General features: G+C 56.7%; 5 protein-coding genes across 5 annotated transcripts in view; 3 read left to right on the top strand and 2 right to left on the bottom strand.

Moving 5' to 3' along the window:
• Positions 1–333: 333 nt before the first annotated feature.
• Positions 334–3074, top strand: RHOC (ras homolog family member C). The gene is made up of 5 exons (XM_026036085.1): positions 334–348; positions 2198–2378; positions 2475–2595; positions 2675–2805; positions 2883–3074. Exons 2-5 carry the CDS (start codon positions 2223–2225, stop codon positions 3054–3056), a joined length of 582 nt encoding a protein of 193 aa, XP_025891870.1. The 5' UTR covers positions 334–348; positions 2198–2222; the 3' UTR covers positions 3057–3074.
• A 701-nt stretch (positions 3075–3775) lies between these two features.
• On the bottom strand, positions 3776–9090 carry MOV10 (Mov10 RISC complex RNA helicase). Its single transcript, XM_026036054.1, has 21 exons — positions 8957–9090; positions 7895–7991; positions 7667–7800; positions 7363–7601; positions 7056–7296; positions 6836–6952; positions 6600–6753; positions 6375–6529; positions 6121–6297; positions 5900–6047; positions 5665–5826; positions 5493–5596; positions 5319–5416; positions 5134–5253; positions 4931–5033; positions 4734–4857; positions 4475–4666; positions 4331–4405; positions 4140–4265; positions 3981–4069; positions 3776–3905 (listed from the first exon to the last, which is right to left on the bottom strand). Exons 1-21 carry the CDS (start codon positions 9088–9090, stop codon positions 3776–3778), a joined length of 2919 nt encoding a protein of 972 aa, XP_025891839.1.
• Positions 9091–11857: 2767 nt separating this feature from the next.
• On the bottom strand, positions 11858–21050 carry CAPZA1 (capping actin protein of muscle Z-line subunit alpha 1). The gene is made up of 10 exons (XM_026036080.1): positions 20973–21050; positions 17523–17586; positions 17219–17270; positions 16364–16427; positions 15401–15607; positions 14892–14971; positions 14386–14464; positions 13812–13883; positions 13133–13195; positions 11858–12588 (listed from the first exon to the last, which is right to left on the bottom strand). The coding sequence occupies exons 1-10, from the start codon at positions 21009–21011 to the stop codon at positions 12448–12450; spliced, it is 861 nt and encodes a 286-aa protein (XP_025891865.1). The 5' UTR covers positions 21012–21050; the 3' UTR covers positions 11858–12447.
• On the top strand, positions 17913–19728 carry LOC112944614 (bifunctional apoptosis regulator-like). The gene has a single exon (XM_026036079.1). The coding sequence runs from the start codon at positions 18282–18284 to the stop codon at positions 19512–19514; it is 1233 nt and encodes a 410-aa protein (XP_025891864.1). The 5' UTR covers positions 17913–18281; the 3' UTR covers positions 19515–19728.
• Positions 21051–21103: 53 nt separating the features above from the next.
• ST7L (suppression of tumorigenicity 7 like) overlaps positions 21104–21395 on the top strand; it is a 19956-nt gene continuing 19664 nt past the window's right edge. The window contains exons 1-2 of the mRNA XM_026036053.1: positions 21104–21145; positions 21188–21275. Of these exons, the coding sequence (XP_025891838.1) occupies positions 21104–21145; positions 21188–21275 (130 nt within the window). The remainder of the gene's footprint in view (positions 21146–21187; positions 21276–21395) is intronic.

Genomic DNA, 21395 nt, shown 5'->3' with positions numbered 1-21395 from the left:
CTCTCATGTCCATGCCGTGCCCAGCACAGTGGGAGAAGGGCCCTTCCCGGGCACTTCCACAGGGAAGCCGCTGCTGGCGGTGGCTGGGCAGGCGATTCCTTGGAGTGGGGACGGCTGCGGGAGGCGGGACAGGACCGGGGGGTCGGGGCCCGTCCCGGYGCACGGGGCTCGCGGCGGGACCCCGGGCTGCCTCCCTGGCTCCGGGCCCGGGCAGCATCCGGCCCCGCTCCCTCGGGGCGGCACCGACGGGCGGTTCCCGGCCCGGGCCGACCCGCCCCCGGCGGGCGGCACCGCCCGAGCCGCGCAGAGCGGAGCCGGGGCTGGAGCCGGAGCTGGAGCCGGAGCGAGGTGCGGGACAGCGCGGGCCGCGGGGGCCGCGCGCGGTCGGGGGTCCCGTCAGGGCCGGGCGCGGGGGGCACCGAGCGGTGCCGCACACCGGGGGCGGGCGGGACGGCAGCGGGTGGGTATCCGGGAGCCCCAGCGCGCGGCCCCCTCTCGCCACCCCCGTCTCCCTCGGCAGCGGCCCGGTTTGCTTGGACGTGGGTGGAGAGCGGCCCCGCGGAGGCCGGGGCCGGGCCGGGGGCTGGCGGCGGGGGGCCCGCAGCATCCCGGCACCGGGGAGCCTGCCCAAGCTGCCCCGACACCGGGGCCCGCGGCCGAGCGGTTCCCGCGGCCGAGCGCCCGCTCGGGCGGCCGGGCCAGGCCAGGCGCCGGTGGACGCGCTGTGTTTAGCTGTCCGGCACTGCTACCAGTTGCGTTTTGTTTTCTGTTTTCCAAGGGTCTCTGGCGGCCCAGCAGCTTCCTTTCGCGCTCAGTTCTGAGTTGTGAGGACTGTGGTTGGAGGCTGCATGAGGCCTCCTGGACCTTAAATCGCGTTCTSGTGTTGGCACATGCAGCTTTTTGCTTGTTTTCCACTTAGGAAAACTAGAAGTCACCCTGTCTCAAAAGGTTATGGGTTATTGAACCAGGTTTGCCGGGTGACTTGCTGTTTGCAGTGGAGAGGAGGATTGTTGGGAAGYGAGGAGTGTAGCAGCCAGCTCTTGATGCCGTGGGGTGATGGCATTAAAACCTTGCCCGTGTTTTTGGATACCCCTGACACAAAAGACACATAAACTGCTTGTGAGGAGACTCCTCGAGGCGGGCAGTGTTTGCCTAAGGTGTAGGATGACCAGGCACTTGCAAAGCCAGCGTGGGGCAGGGGTCCGTTCCTGCCCCCGGCTGAGTCGGCACTGTCCTGCTTTGTGCCACTTGGTGCCACTGTGCCCTGTCCCATTGTGCCACTTGGTGCCACTGCGCAGTTTGCGAGCTCCGCTTGAGCCTGAGCCCCGTTCTGCTCCTTCCCAGTCCTTCGCATGTGGCCGGCCCTGGGCAGCAGCTCTGGGCAGCTTTCCCAGCAGATATATAAAGACGCTTTGCTCATCCCTGGTGCTGCGTGCCTGGTAATTTTGGAAGCCGATGGCAAGCGGGAYGGAGGCAGGGGATCGATGGCCCTGCAGCGCACGGGAGGAGGCCTGCGGGACCGGGACGCGCAGGACCCGGCTCTGCCGCTCCTTGTGGCATCGCACACTGGTTCCCATCCCGGTTTTGACCCCCCTCGAAGCGTTAACATCCTTCTCTGCCGTTTCCTGAGATGCCGTAACAGGAACGGGATGAGAGATGTATCCTGTTTCCAGAGGAATTCCCCCTTCCCACCCAGCAACAGCTTCATATCTTGAGTCATGAAGCCCAGAGCGACTCACACTGCGATGGCCGTGTCGGGGCGCTGCTATTTTTACTGCGATGACTTTAGAGGAGCCGCTTGGAGAAGGCCTGGGAGCAGTTCTGTTGTTTTTGGTGGTGTCTTGGCTGCCTGTTGAGGCTTTGCTCCTTCGAGCAGACATAAGAAAGCACATGTTAGGCCCCTAAAAGGCTGCCAGCTTGTCACCCGCCAGGGCCTGGGACTCGGGCTGCGTTCAGATGAGTCAAGTGAAACCAGCCCTGGAGCTGATGGGATCATTTAAAGAGCCTGGAGCGCGATGGGACAGCACAGAGTCTGCCCCAAGGGATTTACGACCCCAACCCAAACCGGTCTGGGCGGAGGACAGTGGGGTCATAAAAGCTCTGGATCACTGTGGGGTGGCCAGGCCCCGGGGCGGGAGGGAGCTGGTGGCTGTGAGGCTGCGATCCGCTGTGCTGCACATTCCGCTTGTCCGGGCAGCCGCCAGGAACGCGGCCCTGCAGCCATGGCAGCCATCCGCAAGAAGCTGGTGATCGTGGGCGACGGCGCCTGCGGCAAGACCTGCCTGCTCATCGTCTTCAGCAAGGACCAGTTCCCCGAGGTCTACGTGCCCACYGTCTTYGAGAACTACATCGCCGACATCGAGGTGGACGGGAAGCAGGTAGCGGGGGCCGCGGCGCTGCGGCGGGGYGCACGGCCGTCCCCGCGTCCTCGCGGGCACCGCGGCGGCTGCAAAGGCGGCGCTGCTCCCTCCTAGGTGGAGCTGGCCCTCTGGGACACGGCCGGCCAGGAGGACTACGACCGGCTGCGGCCCCTCTCCTACCCGGACACGGACGTCATCCTCATGTGCTTCTCCATCGACAGCCCGGACAGCCTGGGTAGGGCTGGGGCCGGCCGGCGCCGGGGCGGCCGCGTGCCGGGGCCCCAGGGCTCAGCGGTGCCACGCTCTCTCCCCAGAGAACATCCCCGAGAAGTGGACGCCCGAGGTGAAGCACTTCTGCCCCAACGTGCCCATCATCCTGGTTGGCAACAAGAAGGACCTGCGGCACGACGAGCACACGCGACGGGAGCTCGCCAAGATGAAGCAGGTAGGGCCACGCGCCGGGTTCTCTGGCTGCCTCCCCGCTCCTGGGCACCGTCCCGACCCCCCTCTCACTATTCCCAGGAGCCCGTGAAGCCGGAGGAAGGCAGGGACATGGCCAACAGGATCAGCGCCTTTGGCTACCTGGAGTGCTCGGCCAAGACCAAGGAGGGCGTGCGGGAGGTCTTCGAGATGGCCACGCGCGCCGGCTTGCAGGTCAGGAAGAACAAGCGGCGCAGGGGCTGCCCGCTGCTGTGAGCGGCGCCCCGGCCGCGCACGACGCCCGGCGGGGACCTGGCTGGACGGCGCCGGCAGCACCAAGGCGCCGGGCCCGGAGCCGCTCGGGACCTGGCCGCTCCTGCGGATGCCTGGTGCGGACGAGCCGGGTGCAGCGCAGTGCACCAGCCGCCCACGCTGCTCCCGTCCCGGTCCGCGTGGGCAGAGCCGCTCGGAGCCGCCGCCGCACGGAGCGGCTGCTGCCGAAACGCACGGCTGCACGCACCCACGCGGCGCCTGCGCCCAGCCCCGAGCGGGGCAAAATCCCCGTGTCCTCCAGGCTCAAATGGCTCTGGACACYAGCAAATCAGACTGTGCAACGGGGAGAATAAACAGGGCTTGGGGACCAGGAACCGCTGTCACGCATCCTTCTGCCCAGGGCGCACGGCTCCCGCGCCCGGAGCCCTGCAGAAGGGCAGGAGCCAGGGGAGGCCAGAGCAGACACGAGGCACCGGCGGTCATTAAACCTTTATTGCAGGGGCACGAGGGCAGCGCGGGCCAGGACGAGCTCCTGCTCTGTCCCGCTGCCGCCGCGACTCGTGTCGCAAAAACTTGACATTCTTTGTAAAAGGAGGCGGCTGTCGCGGGAGCCGCGGGTGCCGGTGGCAGGTCTGGTTGCAGCGCGGTGATGTGGGGTCCAGGCACGTGTCTTTCCCTCCGAGGCCGTCGCYTCCTCGGCCCCGGCCGCGTGCGCGTGGCGGCTACTCGCCCAGGCGCAGGGAGCGCAGCTCGGCGGCCAGCCCCGCGTCCTCGGCGTGCTGCTCCTCCTCCTCTTCCTCCTCGAAGGGGTACCCCGTGTAGCCGCCCTCCTCCTTGCAGTACGTGAGGAACCTGGCGGCGCAGGGAGCGGGCGCACGGGGCTCCTCGGCGCGCTGCCCCCGCGCCCGCCGCCCGTGCCGGGCTCACCTGCGCCAGTGGGGGTCCTTGCTGAGCATGGCCGGGTTACCCACCACGATGAGCAGCGCCTTGGCCCGCGTGAGGGCCACGTTGAGCCTCTGCGGGAGAGTGGAGCGGGAAGGAGGCAGTCCCCGTGGGGCGGACGCGCAGCGCCGGCGCCTGCGCTACCTTGGGGTTCTTGAGGAAGCCCAGCTGGAAGGTGTCGTCCAGGCGCAGGTAGGCGCTGCAGCTGCGCACGGTGGAGATGAGGACCACGCGGCGCTCCTGGCCCTGGAACTCCTCCACGGAGCCCACCTGGGCGGCGCAGCGCCGTGAGGCTGCGGCCGGCGCCCCCGCGCCCCGCGCTGCCCCCGTCCCACCTTCAGCATCCTGATGTCCGGCAGCTGCCGCAGCTCCTGGTCCAGCACCGTGACAGCTCTCCGGATCTTCTCCACCTGCGCGGAGCGGGTTGGAGCGGCGCGGAGCCGCGCGGAGCGGCACGGCGCCCTCCCGCCCGGCCTCACCTGCTTGCGGTAGGGTGAGATGACGCCGATGTCGGCAGGCGCGGCGGCGGCGCGGCCGCCCTCGGCCCCGCTCCGCAGCAGCTCCTTGAGGTAGCGCAGCAGCACGTCGATCTCGGCCGTGTTGAAGAAGGAGGGGCTGCGGGCCTCGCGCCGGTCCTCGCCGCACACGCCGTGGAAGACGACGGGGAAGCCCTGGGGACGCAGGCAGGCGGTGGCCCCGCGCGGCCTCCCGCGCCGCCCGCAGCCCTCCCGGCCTCACCTGGCGCGGCAGCGCGGGCCAGGCGCAGTAGAGGCCCCGCGCGTCCTGCTCGGGGCTGCCGCTGGCCTTCAGCTCGCTCTCGTAGAAGAGCTCGTTGGGCACCTTGAGGATGGCGGGGTGGGACCTGCGCGGGAGGCGGCCGTGCGAGCGGCTGCGGCGCCATCCCCGCGGCTCCCTGCGCCGCCTCCCGTGCCCACCTGTAGTTCCAGAGCAGCTTGGTGACRAAGCAGGGGTTGTAGCCACCGTCCACCTTGGCGTAGAGCGGGTTGTGCCGCATGAGCCGCTCCAGCAGCGAGGTGCCTGCGTGGGGACGCCGTCACTGCCAGAGCCAGCCCCAGAGCCAGCACGGGGCAGGCGGTGGCACCGGCAGCACCGTGGCCCCGAGCCCTGCCCCGCTCACCCAGGCCGTGCTGGGAGGCCAGCGGCGAGCGCAGCACCGGCCCCAGCTGCTGCGGGTCCCCGGCCAGCACGAGCTGCCCCCCGCCGGGGTTGCTCTCGGGGTCCATGGCGGCGAGGAGGCCTGTGCGGAGCGGGGCTCAGCGGCGGCGCCGCGTGGCCGCGCGGGCCCCCCGCGCCACACCTCACCTGCCACGGCCACCACGCTCTCGGGCTCGGCCGCGTGGCCGCACTCATCGATGAAGACGTGCGTGAAGTGCCCGGCCGGGAAGTTGGCCGACACCAGCCTGGGCAAGAGGGCAGCGGCCGAGGCCCCGTGCGCCCCCCGCGGCCCCCGTGCCCTCCCGGCCCAGCCGTGCGCACCTGCCTGCGGTCACCAGCGTGGTGACCAGGACGTGGTACTGCGCCAGGCGCGTCCTGCTCGGGTACACGTAGCACCGCTCGCCCTCGTCCCAGTTGCAGCAGGGCTGAAAGGCGGCGCTGGGTGGGACGGCCGCGCCGCGTCCGCGCGGTGGGGCCGGGGGCGCAGACCTACCCGGATATCTGCGGGCACCTCCTGGAGGCTCCGGGAACTGGCCATGAGCCTGTAGACGTGCCGGGCCGGCATGTCCTGGAGCAGGCGCTGGCACAGCAGGTCGGCGGCGCTGTTGGACGGGGCGCAGGCCAGGACGCGCGAGCCCTTCACACACGTCCACACCTACGCGGGACAGGAGGCGGCGGTGGCGCTGGGTCGCGGGGCTGCTGTGGTGGCCGTCGCAAGCGCCCCTCACCTGCTTGATGGCCTCCACCATGGTGACCGTCTTGCCGGTGCCGGGCGGCCCGAAGATGAGGTAGGGGGCCGGCCGGGACGTGCCGGCGACGATGTGCGTCACCGCGCGGCGCTGCTCCTCGTTATCCTGCAGCTTCTGGTCGAACCACCTGGAGAGCGGGAGCCGCGGGAGCACCGCGCGCCCGGCCCCTCCRCACCCGCCGCCAGCGCGACGCCACTCACCGAGGCTGGAAGGCGCCGTCCAGCAGGGACTGGTGGCACGAGGACGAGGGGAAGAGGACGCGGGCCAGGCCGCGCTGCATGGCCAGCGCCGCAGCCCGGTGCTGCACCTGCAGCGGCAGCCGGTTGAAGGTGAAGGTCACGTCGAACCGCAGGTTGTTGGGGAACTTGCTGTGCAGCCTGCGGGGAGCGGTGTGAGCRGAGCGCCGGGGCGGCTGCCACGCTGTACCCGCCGCGCCGGGCTGCACGGCGCCCACCTCGGGGAGAAGCCCAGCTTGACCTTCTCCAGCTCCACGGCGTGCACGTAGCCCTTGTAGAGCACGAGCGGGGACTGCTCCCGCTCGCTGCTGAGGCTGGCGAAGAGGTGGTCGCCCCGCAGCACTGACGGGCGGCTCTCGGCCACGCCAGGCACCTGCRCCACGTGGCCGGTCACGCCGCGCACATCCGCGCCGTCCCGCCCGCCCCGCGCACCCCGCACGCACGTYGAGGACGAGCAGCGCCCTGTCCTGCACCATGGTCACGTCCTGCATGTCGTAGCGCCGGATGTCCACCTCCATTTGGATCTCCTCCAGGTGCAGCAGCAGCTGGAACTTCTTCTGGTAGTTGTCCGACTGCAGGGGTGCCTCCAGCAAGGACCTGCAGGGACGGGGAGGCTGCCCAGGGCGCTGCAGAGSCTCTGCAGCCCCTTCGGTGCAGGGAAGGGCATCGTCCCGCTCACCTGGTCGCAGCCCAGCTGGGGCTGGCGCCGGGGCCCTGCGCGATGGCCTCCTTGAGGCTCTTGGGGTASGGGTAGGCGTACAGCGGGACCTCCCTCTCCAGCTCGTTGTGCAGGTCGCTGGGCACGGACACGGGGGGCTGCGGGGGCTGCCGGCCCTGGCGTCCCCAGCCGGCGCTGCCAAACGGCACCGCTGCAGCGGCAGCTCCCGCTCCAGCGCTACCTCTCGGGGGGCGTCCCCTCCTCGGTGAGCACCGTGCGTGGGCGCCGCAGCCCGGCCTGGTAGGGCTCGTAGGGYGCCACGGGCGCCAGCTCCTTGGCCAGGGCGCTCTCGGCGGCGGCGGCCAGGAAGCGCCCGATGGTGAAGGGCTCCCCCGACTCGGCGCTGAACTCAAACACCAGCGTGGCCAGGAAGCAGCCGTGGCTGCTGGCCAGGCATCGCACGTGCACCGTGTGCGAGCCGCCTGCGAGGGGACAGCGTGAGCGCGCGCGGCGCTCGGCGCGGCGCCCGCCACGCGGCCTGGCCTTACCCGGCGGCAGCAGCAGGGCCCGGCCCTGCGTCACGCCGTGCTCGTCCCAGAAGGAGAACTCGCGCTGCGGGCAGAGCGGGCGGCAGCGCAGCAGCGTGGCGGGCGCCCCGCCGCCGTTGCGCACGCGCAGCGCGGCCGTGCGCGCCTCGCCGGGGCGCAGCTCCACGCGCACGCCGCCCTCGCCCTCGTCGTGCTCCGAGATGATCTCCACGCCGTGCTTGCTGCGCACAAACTCGGCCCTGCGGGCGTGGGCGCCTCAGCCTTCGCCCCGCGGCCGCCCTGGCCCGCGCAGCCCCACTCTTACCTCTCGGCAGCGCGGCCCTTGGGGACAGCGCTGSGCTGCGGGGCGGACGACGGGGCCACTGGTGCTGGGGCCACTGGTGCTGCCTCCGCTCGGGGTCGCCAGTACTGGTCGGCGACCACCACTCTCTCCTTCTTCTGCAAGGAGCAGCCGCGTTGGTGCAGGGTGCATGGGGTGCACGGGGTGTGTGGGGCACATGAGGTCTGGCACCGTCGGCCTTCCCTCCCTCACCTGCTTGAAGTGCACGGAGCCCCCGCGCACCTGCGCGTAGCGTGTCACCTTCAGCGCAAACAGGATGCAGGAGAAACTGGGCATTTTYGTGTCAGTGCTGTGCAGGGAAGAGGAGAGGGGGGTTCAGTCGGGGGGGCGAGCCAAGGCCAGGCTGGTGGCACCAGGGAGCAGGGTGGTGGCAAGGGGCCTCTAGCCAGTCGCCTCTGCTCAGGGGGATGAAGGATGGGGACTTTGGCACTGCTCCCACCCCAGTGTCACATCCTCGGAGGCTGCCCCAGCAGGGACATGGCCCTTGCAGGACAATGTGGCCCTTCCAGCTGTGCAGTGGCCTCTCCAGCTGTGCYACTGAGTCCCTGCCTGGCCCCAGGACGGGCAGCCTGTGACAGAAGGAATCTCTAGGGCACAGGGTGGCTGCCTCCCTGTGGTGTTTCCTCACACAGGGCTCATCCCTGTGACCTTCTGGTTGTTTGTCCCAGCCTTGGACAATGATTAACAGCAGGGACACTGCTTGGGGCTCTGCTCTGCGATGCTGTGGCGGGTGCTGGTGGCAGGAGCGGGTGGCCTGGGCACCCAAGGAGGTGGCAGCAGAGCTGCRCAGGCAGCTCCCATGCCCGCAAGCAGCGCCTGTGTCTGGCTGGGCCAGCTCTGGTGCTGCCCGTGTCTGCAGCCCAGGCCGAGAGCGGCAGCCCCGTGGACTGCGCTGATCCCACTGCCGGAGCGCGGGAAGCCCTGGGGACAGAGCTTAAGGTGCCCAGGTGGCTCCTCACCGCCCTTAGAGCAGGCGCTACTGCAGCCCCGCTGCCGGCGACCAAGGAGAGCCCCAAGGCCCGGCCTGCCCTGGCCGGCTGTCCCATCGCCCTGCACCGGGCCGGGGCAATGCTGCCCGGGGACGCAGGTGATGCTGGCCGGGAGCCGAGAGCTGCTGGCCCAGATGCTGCTCGGGACGGGGTGATGCTGCTGTGGGGAGGCAGCTGCTGCTGTCCGGAGCCTGGATGCCGCAGACTGGGGACAGGGAGCTCCTGCCGGGGCCGCCTGGAGGGGGGACCGGCCCGAGGCTCTCACCTGGCCCGAAACTCCTGCGTGTAGATGGTGCGCAGCGCCTCGCGCCGGCTCTCCTGCTCGCGGCCCGTGTCCCGCAGGAACTGCACGAAGTGCTCCCCGCAGCGCCTCGCCTCCGCCACGCTGTGCCGCGGCATGGCCGGCCCGAGCGGGACCACGCGGAGCCCAACGGCACCGCTCCGGCCCGGGACGAGCCGAGCGGGGCGGCCCCGGGCGAGGGGGCCGGGCGGAGCGAGCGGGGCCGGGCGGCGCGGGGAAACGAAAGCGAAAGGGCTCGCCCGCCGCGCGCAGGTGTCGGCGGGTCCCACCCGTGACACGAGCGCGGGGCTGCGCGCGGGGCGGGGAACGCGCGCGCCCGCCCCGACACGCGCGCCCGCAGCCGGGTCCCGTCCCCGTCGGCGGGGACGAGCKCGCGCGGCCGCTGCTCCCTACAAAGAGGGAGCGGGAGCGGCTGCCGCTGCTCTCCGTGCTCGGCTCTGCCCCGTCCTTGTGCTCTAGCCCTGCAGCCGCTCCGTGGGCTGCGCTCCCTCACCCGGGGCGCTGGCGGGGCCGCGCAGCGGGGCTTCTGCCCGCTCTGCGAGGTAAGGTTGCTGTTCTCACCCCGCTAGCTGCAGCGGGTGTTGTCTGCAGCCCCAGCGCTGCTGCCTGGAGGGGACTCRCAGCTGGGACAGCCCTTAGGCTGCATCCTGGGCTGCCCGTGCCCTAGGCAAGGACATACAGTGTGTTTTTGAGTGCAGGGACTCGAGTGACGTGCGTGTGACCTGCTCTGGAGGAGCGGCTGCTTCCAAGAGGCTCTGCTCACAGCTAAAGCTGCGTCTTGGCCCCCTGAGCAGGAGCTGGAGAGCAGCTGTTAGCCCCAAGGGTAATGATGAAGATCCTTCATCAGCTCCCAGAGTGTTCTACAGAGGGCGTAGGGATCACTGCCCTATCTAGGGMCTGTAGAAAATGGGGCAGAGGGAGGAAAATTAACAGAGGTCTGAGGTATGGGTGCTTAAAAGCTCGGTTTGCAACCTGTGGAGTTCATAAAATCACTTTCTTTTCAGAATGGCAGCATTGTAGGTGGTGCCCTGAAACTCCAAGCGTTGCCCTCGGGAGCAGAGAGGGAGCCCTTATCACTGGAGAGCCCTTATCACTGTGGCCATGGGGCTGGGAGGGCCCCTGGCCGCAGGAGCTGCCTTTTGCTCTGCCCCCCGCGCCGCTCGTGCCCAGAGCCACGTTGGGCTGTGTGGGTTCGGAGCCGCGGCGGAACCAGCCCAGCGCGTGCGTTGGTCTCTAGGCTGGCCCATCTTGTGTGAAGCTCATGGCCTCACAGTGTCTATAGGTGTCACGGCCACCTGCGTGACGCCTCAATCCCGGTGAGCGAGTGCACCAAACTCCTTTTCCAAGGAAGAAACAGGAGCTCAGGAGCAGCTAGAACTGGGATCAGCTGGGTCTCTGCTGTAGCAACGGATGGGCTTGAGGAGGTAATGGGGAATGATCTGGCCCTAAGGAATGATCAGGTGAAGCCTGGAGAAAGGAGAGCRGGATGCAGGCTGCAGCACCAGGCGCGCAGGAAGGACAAGCGCGGTGGCTGGGGCTGCGCTGGGAGATAAGGCTGTGCGCACGGCGTGGCTTTATCTTGTGCCGGCTTCAGCCCCACATTCCTGGAATTGCTGYGGCACTTGTCTGGATGGGACTGCAGCCACGGCGACCTGGGTGCCGCGCGCGGGCGCTTCGTTTTGTCTGCGCCCGCGGGGAGGGAACGTTTTGCACAAACAGGCGGCGGCCGGAGCAGCTCCCGGCCCCCTGCGGCTGCGGCCGGCCGGGGACAAGTCCCGCTTTGTGCAGCGCACGGACACGCGGCGCCGCGGCGGGCAAGGTTCAACAGCGCGAGCGCAAAGCCACCTAGGCGCTAAAATAAGATAAATTAGTGGGGAAAATTGAGCTAGGTGACTATTTGCCTTTTAACCTAAAAGCTTAATTTTGCAAGCAATCCTGTTGCAGTTTTTGGGCTACGTAAGATACCATTTGCAGTTTTGCTTTSATCAGGATTTTTGCAGAAGTGAGATCGCAGAAGGACAAACACGAATAGCTTTAAAGCAGACTGGTGCATTTCTACTAGACTATTTCCTACAGAGGATTCCTGTAGGTCAGGCTTAACAGCAAAGACAAATATCTTTTATTTAGACAAAATATCTCGCACAGGATAGAACACTGTCACACTGTGGTATCGCTGTGCAGCACCTCCAGGGTAGCGCACAGGCAGTCCCAGCCCTATCTTCCCAACCCCTTTCCTTGGGAATGTAAAAATAGGAAGACACCARCCATTTAAAAACAACCTACAGAAAGGCCGAGTGAGGAACAAGTGTAAACAAAGTGAATCGACTACAGGAGCTTCRCTTTACAGTGAATCCATGTCCGTAGTTTGGACGGAGAAGGTATCCACGTGCCTSCAGCCTCCTGCTCGAAGCAGCAGCTTGGGCCTGGTGCTTCTGCTTCTTACAGAAAAACAAAGCAGAACAAGGTTTGAGAGCAGCCAAGAGACTGTGCCCAACGTGCCCATTAACTGTGAGAAGAAAGTGGCCACGATAGAGACAAAATAGAGTTTTTTCTCTTACTTTGGTGCAAGTTTATTTATCATTTTGTACACGATCCATTCATACACCTGTGATACAAATTCTAGGAACCTGCCACAAAGCATTAAAGCACAACATACCTATTATTCCGTAGACATTTGCATTTTTAATTGCCATCCAGACTAAACGGATTGGCAATGATCCCATCCAACAAAAAAGCCTTAGTTCTATAAAAATGCAGATGTCTGATAACCGTACATACATGAGGGAAGGGACAGCAAAAATGTTCACTTACAAGGAACATGGCTCAAATCTTCATATTTAGGAAAAAAAAAAAAAAAAAAAAGGAGGCTACATCCCTGGAAGAGCTGGCTGAGGAGGGATTTCTGTAGGGAAACTTGTAAACTCATTTCATAGAGTAAAATCTAAGCCTATAGGCTTTTTGCTTTGTGGAGGTCAGTAGTAAGGATATATGGGAGAACTTATTGGTCTTTTGCATTTATTAAATCTTGCAGCAGAGCRTCTTGAGCTGTTGGCAGAATCAACAGACTGACTGGAGTACCTGGAGTGCTGCATGTGGGTGAAGGGAATGCTCTACACCCTCGGCTGGACTTGTTATAGGGCTTTTGCAGCTAGGAAGTTTTCCAACCAGCACAGTTTTATAGTGATTGAAAATAACTGTATTTCTGAATCATGAATGTGGCTTAATTAAAATGACCTACTGGTAAATGCAGTCACAAAAGGAAGTTTATATGGCAGGGAACACAAAACACAGGCAATGCTATTCGTTCCACAGTTCTCTCAGAGGATAGAAAACCTGTTAACTTCGAAAGCCCTAGAAAAATGCTGCACTGGTTCAGAAACCATCTACTTGGCATAAGATCACATTTCTTTTTGTGTTCTTTTTGCACACCAACATCTCAAATCTCACTCGATGCGTTAGGCATTCTGCATTTCTTTGCCGATCTTGTAGCTGAGGATTTTGTTCCAGTCGATCTTGGTGCGGGTGACAGGCAGCTGCCGGCGTAAGGCCTTGAAGGTGGTGTCTGACATAGTCTGGTAGTTCTCACTGATCGCGGTCTGTAAGGGCAAGGGGGTTCAATTAGAGCAGTAACACAATATTCYGAGAAAACATGTCTCTTAAGGCCACAAAACCCTTTCTGCAAGGGGAAGGCACACTGCCAATTAACTAATAATAGCAAGTCACCAGTGTGTGCACAAGGAAAAAGGTTATCTGTTAAAGTCTTGTGAATGTAGTTGGGTTTTTTTAGGTGTCTGTCTTGCATCAAATCTTCTTCCTTCACACAGGCGGGGACAATATAAAAAGCTGTCACCCATGTCCTTGTTAGTATTGTTTCAGCTGTGACAGAGAAAAAATTTAGACTTGCCCACACCCTTTCAGATAACATTTGTAATGCTTTAGAATAACTACATGGCAAGCTTTGATTAATGGCAAGGTATAGCTTCAATACTTGACTTGTCAGCAAATAAAATGCTCTTTCCCAAGTAATTCTTACAATCAGTACAACGTTAAGTTAGAAACAGTTAGTGGTCATGTTTCTGTTAACTGTAAAGGAACATTGATATGATTCCATCATGTTTTTTTAACAATGTCTGATCTTACCTGGTACTCATTTTCTGCATTTTCTATTATCTTAATGAATTCCTTAGCTGTCTGGACATCACTCTACAAAGCAAAGGGGAAAATATACATTTTTATAAACGTTATTCAATATAGTTCTTGTCAAGTGATAGGCTGTGTATGCATGAAGTGGACAGTAATAGCAGCTTTCACCTCCTGCTCGTTGCAGGACTCCTTTTAGTTATTATGGAYGTGATTCAGTGCAGGGCAAGACAGAAGCAGGGATTAGCTGGAACTTTTGCTCCAAGCTGAAACGGGGCTGCACCCTAGCGTGAGCACCACGAAAGTAGAGCTTCATTGACCTAAATGAGGGATTTTGTGACTGTTGCTCCCTCTACTGTCACTAAAGTGCTGTTACTCAGGGTGCTGTTCATAGTATTTTTCCCTTGCACATGGATGGAAAGGCATATGTGGTTCCTCTTTAACTGGCATTTCTGTGATAACYAACCAATAGCAAATGAACATTTAACATAGTTCAGTTTTAAGCAAGAAAGGAAGCTCTTTCCCATGTGATTCTATAACTACACAGATTACTCATCCTAAAATTACACTAGTTTTCATAAAGAAAGAGTTAAGAGGGTGTAGTCCTAGAAGTGTACATTTGGTGAGATTTTTTTTTAAAAATGGTTTTATTATTTAAAAAATCTTCTATCATACTTACTGAAACTTGTACAGAGTCCTGGATATCTTTATGACTAACCAGTTGAACATTACCATCTTCGTAATAATGAACCTGGACAAAGACAGATGATATAGGTTATCATTAACACTCATTTTACAAACCCTAGAGCCCCCAAATGCTACCAGAATGGCACAACAGCATTGTTGTGCCAGTCTTCTCTGCTTACGTGGAGACTAAAAGCAGGATGGATTTTCTAAAAGGTTTCATTCTTTGTCAAGCCTGTTCAAGATTATGTTAATGCAGTAAACGCCTAGAGTTGAAATAAGAGCAATTATAAAAGAATTCATGGTATAGATTTTAGCCCTATAAAGCGAAGCAGACTTGGAGGCATGTAGGGTAATACTATKTATTAAACGACAGGCCAGATTTTAAGCAATATTTAAAATGCTAAAGTTCAAAGAATTAATTCCTTAATTTGTATAGTTTTAATAGCATCTCGGTTCTAAAAGGACATCTTTTCTGAATTCTAGCATCTCATTTTTGAGCCAAACAGCTCAGTATAAGAGAAGGAGCAAYGCAGCTTCTCTAGTTATTGCTGGGCAGTGTAACTCACCTGGATCTTGAGCACAGCAGCCACCTGCGCTGTTGGTGGTGTGATGGTAAACTTCCACTCTGATCTCCAGCGACCGTTCCTAAAAAAAACCACACCACAGCATGTTCTAACAAGAAAAAGAGCCTCATTAACTGGCCGTATTCTGTAGTCTTCCTATTGTTTTGTGATCAACATTGGGGTGCCTAATATGACTCTGAGTTCCCATTCCTGAGGCACAGTTCAGAACAGTGAAGCTTCAAGCTGGCTCTGGCACACGTGTGCTCAGGAATAAGTAAGGGGATAACTATCCAGCTTTGCTAATGATCTTCYCTCTGGATAGGTCACCAAGCTATTACTGAAGCTTTTAGGGAAGTGCCAAGGGGTCTGCATGGAAAAGAGATCGTAACAAGTAGAATTGATTGGGAAGCCCCAAACTACTGGCTTTCAGAATGTCAGAGCCAGTAAAGGAAGAGTTTGTTTGAGGTCTAGGAAAGGAAGAAAATACAGTATGTTTAAAATAGTCTTACCAAAAGTTTTTGGGCTGGAACTGGTGGCTCTCAATACAGGCAATAATTGTCTGCTGACCATCTATAGATTTACCATAAACCTGTATTTAGAAAAAATTAAGAGGTTGTGTAATACACACCACAAGAGCTGTGCAGAGCTATCTTCTGTTCTCGAGAGCATTTTGGAGGCTGGGTGTTGTGCTGTGGCACTGGGCATGCATACCACTAGTGAACCTGCCCAGCACTTCTACTTGCAAGTATGTGCAAATTATGCCTGCTTTTCCTTAACTGCAGATATTAAGGTGCAGTGCAGTCATGCCTATGAGCAAGTAAGGTCTAATAAAGACCTTTACATACATGTGCACATCAATATATCCGCACCCTCTTTTGAACTAATTTTTCCAAAATAAGGAAAAATAATACAGACATTAGTGAAAGTGGACAATTCAAACAGGACTGCTTGGTGCACTGGCCGTCAAGTACTGATTGATAGAAGTAAAGTTCTCAAAGAAACAACGTGGATACTCAACAGTACAGAAGCCATTGGGATAATGATCTTTCACATATGCTCTTAATGCACTGTCACAGGCATCTCTCCATGGTTTTAAAGCTGCTTCTGTGTCCTCAGGCTGGGGGTCACTTGCTTCTTTCCTTAAGTGATCAAACTTAAAAGAAAGTTTGTTCCTTGGGTCTAAAAATCTGCCATTTCCCAGATCACCATGCTCTGTGATTAAGACCTAGAAGATAAGAGTGCAAATTAAGTAACACTTACACTGCTATAAAAGCACTGTTTTGGGTTTCTCCCCGACTAATGTCTCAATGGATTAATTCATTCATCTCCAACATCTTGTAAAACAACAAAGATCTTTAGCACTAATCTTAATTAAGGACAGAACAGTTGTGGTGAGACTGTCGGTAAACTCTGTCTCTTTACAGTAATATTGGACTTATGTCTTTTGTTTCAGAAATGGTTGTATGCAGTAATGTTGTATGTATTTAAAGTTACAATACGAACAGGTGGCTTGTCCAGAGGTTAAAGAAAAGCCTGAGCTGTTCTGGAAACACTGTTGTTTTCAAAATTGTTTGAGAACAAGTTTTATAGGAGGCATTATAAAGGGAAATGCAAATGCAAAATGTTTTATTGGTGTCAACTGGATAGTATTAGCTTGCTATAATCAAAGGTGTGTGTTTAGGGTAACTGGGGATAGTTAAAAATGAAGACAGTGGACAAATGCTATTAAGAATTCATTATTGATTTCAGTGGGAACTGAGCATGCAGTAACATAAGGAGTTGTAAATGAGCTTTACATGAACAGCAGTCTTTAATCATTCAAACTCTAACTAGGCTCTCARTGACTTCAGCATCTTTTACTTAAGGAGCAATAAATTAGTCAGTAACAGTTAGTAACAGACAAAGCTTTAAGGGAACAATTCAGCTATATGTCTTTTGTACCCCTAAAGTGTACAAAAACAGTAACAGAAAACTTTTGTACCTGATCATCATATCCTTCTATCTTCACCGGAGTGAACTGATCCATGTTATACTGTGCAAACGCACTGTTGGGAATTGAAAAAACATGAGCTGTAACGGCACAGAGGTATTTTCCACTCAGGAGTAAGTTAAACGCGAAAAAAATGTCCAACTTAGCAATTTTGCAAACAATACACACCAGGACTCTTACAAGATTTTCAGCTTTTTATTAGTGATAGCTATAAAATCTCAACTCTAAGGCAAGATTTATTTCGTGATAACCAGAAAAACAGAGTTCAGAAGCAGAACTGTGCCTAAGGGAATATGAGTAGGCCAAGGCAAAACAGAGGCATACGTGCTACAATTGAGCAGTGTGGTAAACAAATGTAAGTTGACTAATTTATGGCAATTTTCTGTTGTAAAAACCTGCTGAGAGACATGGCACATAGCTCAAAGCAAACTCTGGCATCAGAAAGCCTACATGCATAACCTTTAGGTGCCTTCTGATGAGACTAAGCAAGTTAAGATATTTTGAAAACATTCTTTGAGAGTAGTTCTTAGAAGCAAAACAACCTCCGGCTAAGGATTGCTCAGTATTTCAGGCTTCATTTGCTTTACAAATCATGTTTCACCAAGATTAGACATTCCTGCTGCAATTAAATGTTTTAGCCTCAAAATGTTTTGGCCTTTACAGCATGAATTCCAATTTTGGCCTTTTTAATGGAATCTGCCATGCCTTTCATTGTATTTTTCTGAGGGAGAAGTTACAGTAGATTTTTCTCAACACCACAAATAATTCATTGCTGAATGATAAATCTAGGGAAACATATGTGTTTAAGATACTAATTTGGCATATTTTGGAAACAAGAGTACTTACTGTGCTGCTCCTTCCCTGAGAAGATTGTCATTGCTAAGCAATAATCTGACATCTGGAAAAGAAAATGTCCAAATTATTGGATTTTTCTGATCAAATGTTTTTCTTGCATTTCATCTTTAGCTGTACAAATACAACCACTAAAATGATTAAATCATGTCATTAAGCATACGCAGCCATAGAATGACAGTATACTCTCCTTCATTTGTAATTGCTGGCCTCTAAAGCTGAATGACACAGCTATGAACTTTCATAGCAACTGAAACATTAGGGTAACCYGCCAGATCGTTCTTCTTTGTTTACCTACCATTGAATACTTCATTAAACTCTCCAGGGGGTGCATGAGTGATGAATTTTGCAGCTATGCGCACCTACAATAAAGCAAAAGAGTAATCAGAAATTCTCTTGAGAAGACCAGATACAACTGGTAACAACAGCTACAACAAACACTGAAGCAATTCATTGACAAATACAACTCAGAGTAAGGGGGAGTGCTAGATTTGGGGAAAGACTGTTCTCATTTTGAAAATGCATAGCTCAGATGAGACCAGGGATTTTTTGGGTGCACCTGAGCAGAACAACTCTAAATATACTCAGCAAAACGTGCAAATTTCACATGGGTGTCTGTGAAAATGTGAGCTGTTCAACCCGCATTCAACAAGAATCCTGGCTAGCCCCTTCTCTTGGGGATATTACTGAATGGTGGCTTTTTGTAATCCCTATTGGTAAGCACAAAACCATTCCAAGATATAAAGAATAAGAAGGCCCTGTCATAAGTCACACTGTAACTAGATAGCAGCGTCARCACAGCCGGGTAGCTAAGGAGTTTCCAGCACACATTGTGAGACTCGTTGGTTCCATGTGATGCGACTCTGTGTGTGCTGCTGCCTGGCTGAAGGAGATGCCACTGACTAGCTGCAAGCAGCGTGCGAGGACTGAGAGGCTGATCCCTCTAGAAACAGAACAGTAAATCAATTGCATCAACTACCATGGGATTGCTTTCCGAGTTAATTATGTTTCACAGCCTTTGAAAAGACAGTGATTTGTTCGGAGTGCAGAGGGCGGCATGGARACGCAAAGGAAAAAGATGAAAACTGACAGAAATGTGGAACGTGATGGAAAGCTCCAAAACGAATCCGGCAAGTCAACAGAAATGGACAGTGCCTCAAAAAGAAATCACCAGATGTCAGCAGATGATTTTCCTTGCTCCTCTTGTAGCGCAGTCCTGGTCATTCCTAGCACCCCAAGCAGCGGGGCCAAGACCTGGCCGTGCCTGAGCTTGTTAGGGGGGAACTCTGAGGCAAATCCCACCCTGCAACGCAGCCCACCCGAACCTCAGCGGGAACCGGGACACCCTCCGCTGCTTAGTCCTGTGCTCCACCGCGYGAAGGAAACGTTGCCTCCCAGTAACCCTGCAGAAAGAGGCCCGGCCAGGACGAGGACAAGCAGTGCCACAGCCCAGGACAGCCTTCATCAGCACGGGCACGATCAGAAAGTCGGCCCGCAGCGGGGCTGGCTCTTCCTGGGGGTTCTGACCACTCTAGTTACTCTAAGTGCTCATCTACGGACTGAGAACGAACACCCAGAGCAGAGGCCTCTTGTTYATCTGAACTCCCCTTGTCCCACGCAGAGCACGTGCTGCAGTCCAGCTAACAGCAGCCATGAAGAAACTTTCCTGAAGGAATTAAGTGATCAGCATCTGGGAAAGCAGCATTACAGTCTTTGGGAATACAAGGCTGCAACACCCAAGCCAACRCTCTTCTTGCTGCATACATTAAGCACTTCTCCAAGACTTGGAATATTATATTTATACTATTTTGATTACACAGAAACATTTCTGCCTTTCATCCATACTGTGTGTCCCGTGCAGGAAAACAGAGCAGATGTAGACAAGAAACTTTCCCATCTTAAACCTCCTACTTGGAAGCAATGGAGGAAACTTCTTCTTAAGCTCACCTTGGCTTATCAATTAGTTGCTGAATTTGCCTGGAGCTGGYTGGGGATTCATTATTGGACATCATGGTTTCTTGTTGTCAATGCCATGCTGCTGTCTCTGCTGGAGCTACTGTCCTTTTGGAATCTCTGGTTAAGAAAAGAGCTGCAGACTATTCCGCACCGAGCATGCAAGCACTTCTGGCACGTGTTCTCTCAGGGATTACTTGGTGCCATTCTGTGGCATCTTATTCCTTCGTTTATCTGGAAGTATGCATTTTATTGGAAATTGTACTGCAGCCCAGTCATAAACTTTCATAAAATAGTGAAAGAACTTAGGAATTTGGAATTACAGGCAATGYAGTAAATATCTGAGAAAGCAAAAGGAAAATACCTGTTTGTGAACACTGAAGCTGGAACAAGAAAACCCATTCTCTTTTAAAGAGAATAAAGCTGCACTGTTCTAAAATCCAACGTGAGTGTTCTGTGTTATCAGAATCCACGTGCCCTGGGTATTGATCCTGTTCAAACTATTTATCAATCCTAAACAGAGGGTTATGGTTATCAAGTTATCAAGTACTTGTGGCTTTAACAGTACTGAAGAGAATGAGATCCTCCTGGACAAGACTTGGGAGACAGGATATGTCCCAAAATGGAACCTCTCGGAACGACATAAAACATACTCGGCTCCTCTTCCAGGTTTTAATTGAAAATGGTTGTTGATGATTAGTCACATTACCACTTAAAAGCAACCTATGGAAGGAAACATAACCTCTTTCCAACGTCACTAGTCCTATCTCTCTTTTGGAACAATACAATACAAAACAAGATGTTTATGTCAAGCTACCAAAATCGGGAGTGCAATGTGGGACCACAGGAGTGACGTGATTCGTGTCAGACATGGGAAGTGTTTCTCGGTGCTTTCAGAGTTGGTTTGTTGGTTTGTTTCGGGGATGTCAGCACCCTGGCAGGATGTTCACTCGCAGAAGCATGAAAAGCCTCTCTGCAAGCTGACCTATTTCCTGGCTCCTCGTTACCATTTTGGGTAGCTTTCAGGCTGCTAGCAAAAAACAGCTTCCTTTTTCTAAAACGGGGAAAAGTAGCTAAGAAGGAAGCGATGCAACCAGCAGCTTGGGACAGGAAAGCGGCACCAAAAGCACCTTACACGGGCAGCAAGGGGCAGCTCAGCTGGACCTGGACTAGGTTGAGCCTTAGCTGGCTTAAAACTTGCCCGCAGAGGATGAGGAACTGCTGCTTGTGCAAGGAAAGGCCGATTCCTCCTGTTTTTTCTGCTTACCTTCTTTGCATTTTCTTAAAGCAGTGGCAAAACTCACAACTTCATTCTCAAAATCCATACCAGCACAACACCCGGCACAATAAAGCTTTACTTTTTATTTCTCGCATCAAATACAACGATGACTACGATTTCAGCAGCGGGAAAGAAATTCAGTTAAGTGACAACAGACAAAATATACATTTTCTACCGCATTGAAGAGATATCGGGTATGTGGTAAAGACCAAAGCATTTTTGTTCTAAAATATTTGCACTGAACAGCGCGCAAAGGCTGTTAACTARCACCTCGAGTCTACGGCATTTAAAGTTACGTGCATCACGTGGAAATATTAAGCTAAACCTGCAGCGCCTTGGTTAAAACAGGGGAAGGTATCGATAAACCCCGMCTGAAACCCGGACCGTGCGGCACGGGGGCGCGGTAGGGGCTGCTCCTCGCCGGCCGCGGCGGCGCTGCGGGCGCAGGGCGAGGCTGCGGAACGCCGCCCGGGCCGCACGCCGCCCGCCGCGGCCCCCCGCCCGTCCCGCTCCTACCTTCTCCTCGTCCGACACCCGCTCCTCGAAGTCGGCCATTTTGGCAGCTCTGGGAGCGGACCGGCCCCGCGCGCGGCACGCCGGGAGCGGCGCGGGGGCGCCGGGGCGGGGCCGGAAGCGCTGCCAGCGCCATGTTGGCTGCGGGTAGATGCCGCGGGGGCCGCCATCTTAGCGTAGGGCAGGGGTAATGGAGGGTAGTGCTGGGCCGCCCGTAGCCGCCCGCCCGTGGGCGGGATACCGGGGCCGAGGGGCTGCGCTGGGGCCGGGGACCCCCTTTCCGGCAGCCCCGCGCCAGGCAGGCAGGTAGGGAGAGAGGCAGACAGGAAGGGAGGGAGGAGGCCGCCTGGCGCCCCGCCCCTCTCCCGTGGTGCCGCGCGGCGGCGGCGGCCATGGCGGAGGGCGGCGGCGGGCGCTGGGAGCGGC

The sequence above is a fragment of the Nothoprocta perdicaria genome, unplaced genomic scaffold, assembly GCF_003342845.1.
Source record: "Nothoprocta perdicaria isolate Ctin4 unplaced genomic scaffold, notPer1 scaffold_170, whole genome shotgun sequence".
Lineage (NCBI taxonomy): Eukaryota > Metazoa > Chordata > Aves > Tinamiformes > Tinamidae > Nothoprocta > Nothoprocta perdicaria.
Note: the sequence above shows the minus strand (reverse complement) of the source record. Positions and strands in the feature narration are given on the sequence as shown.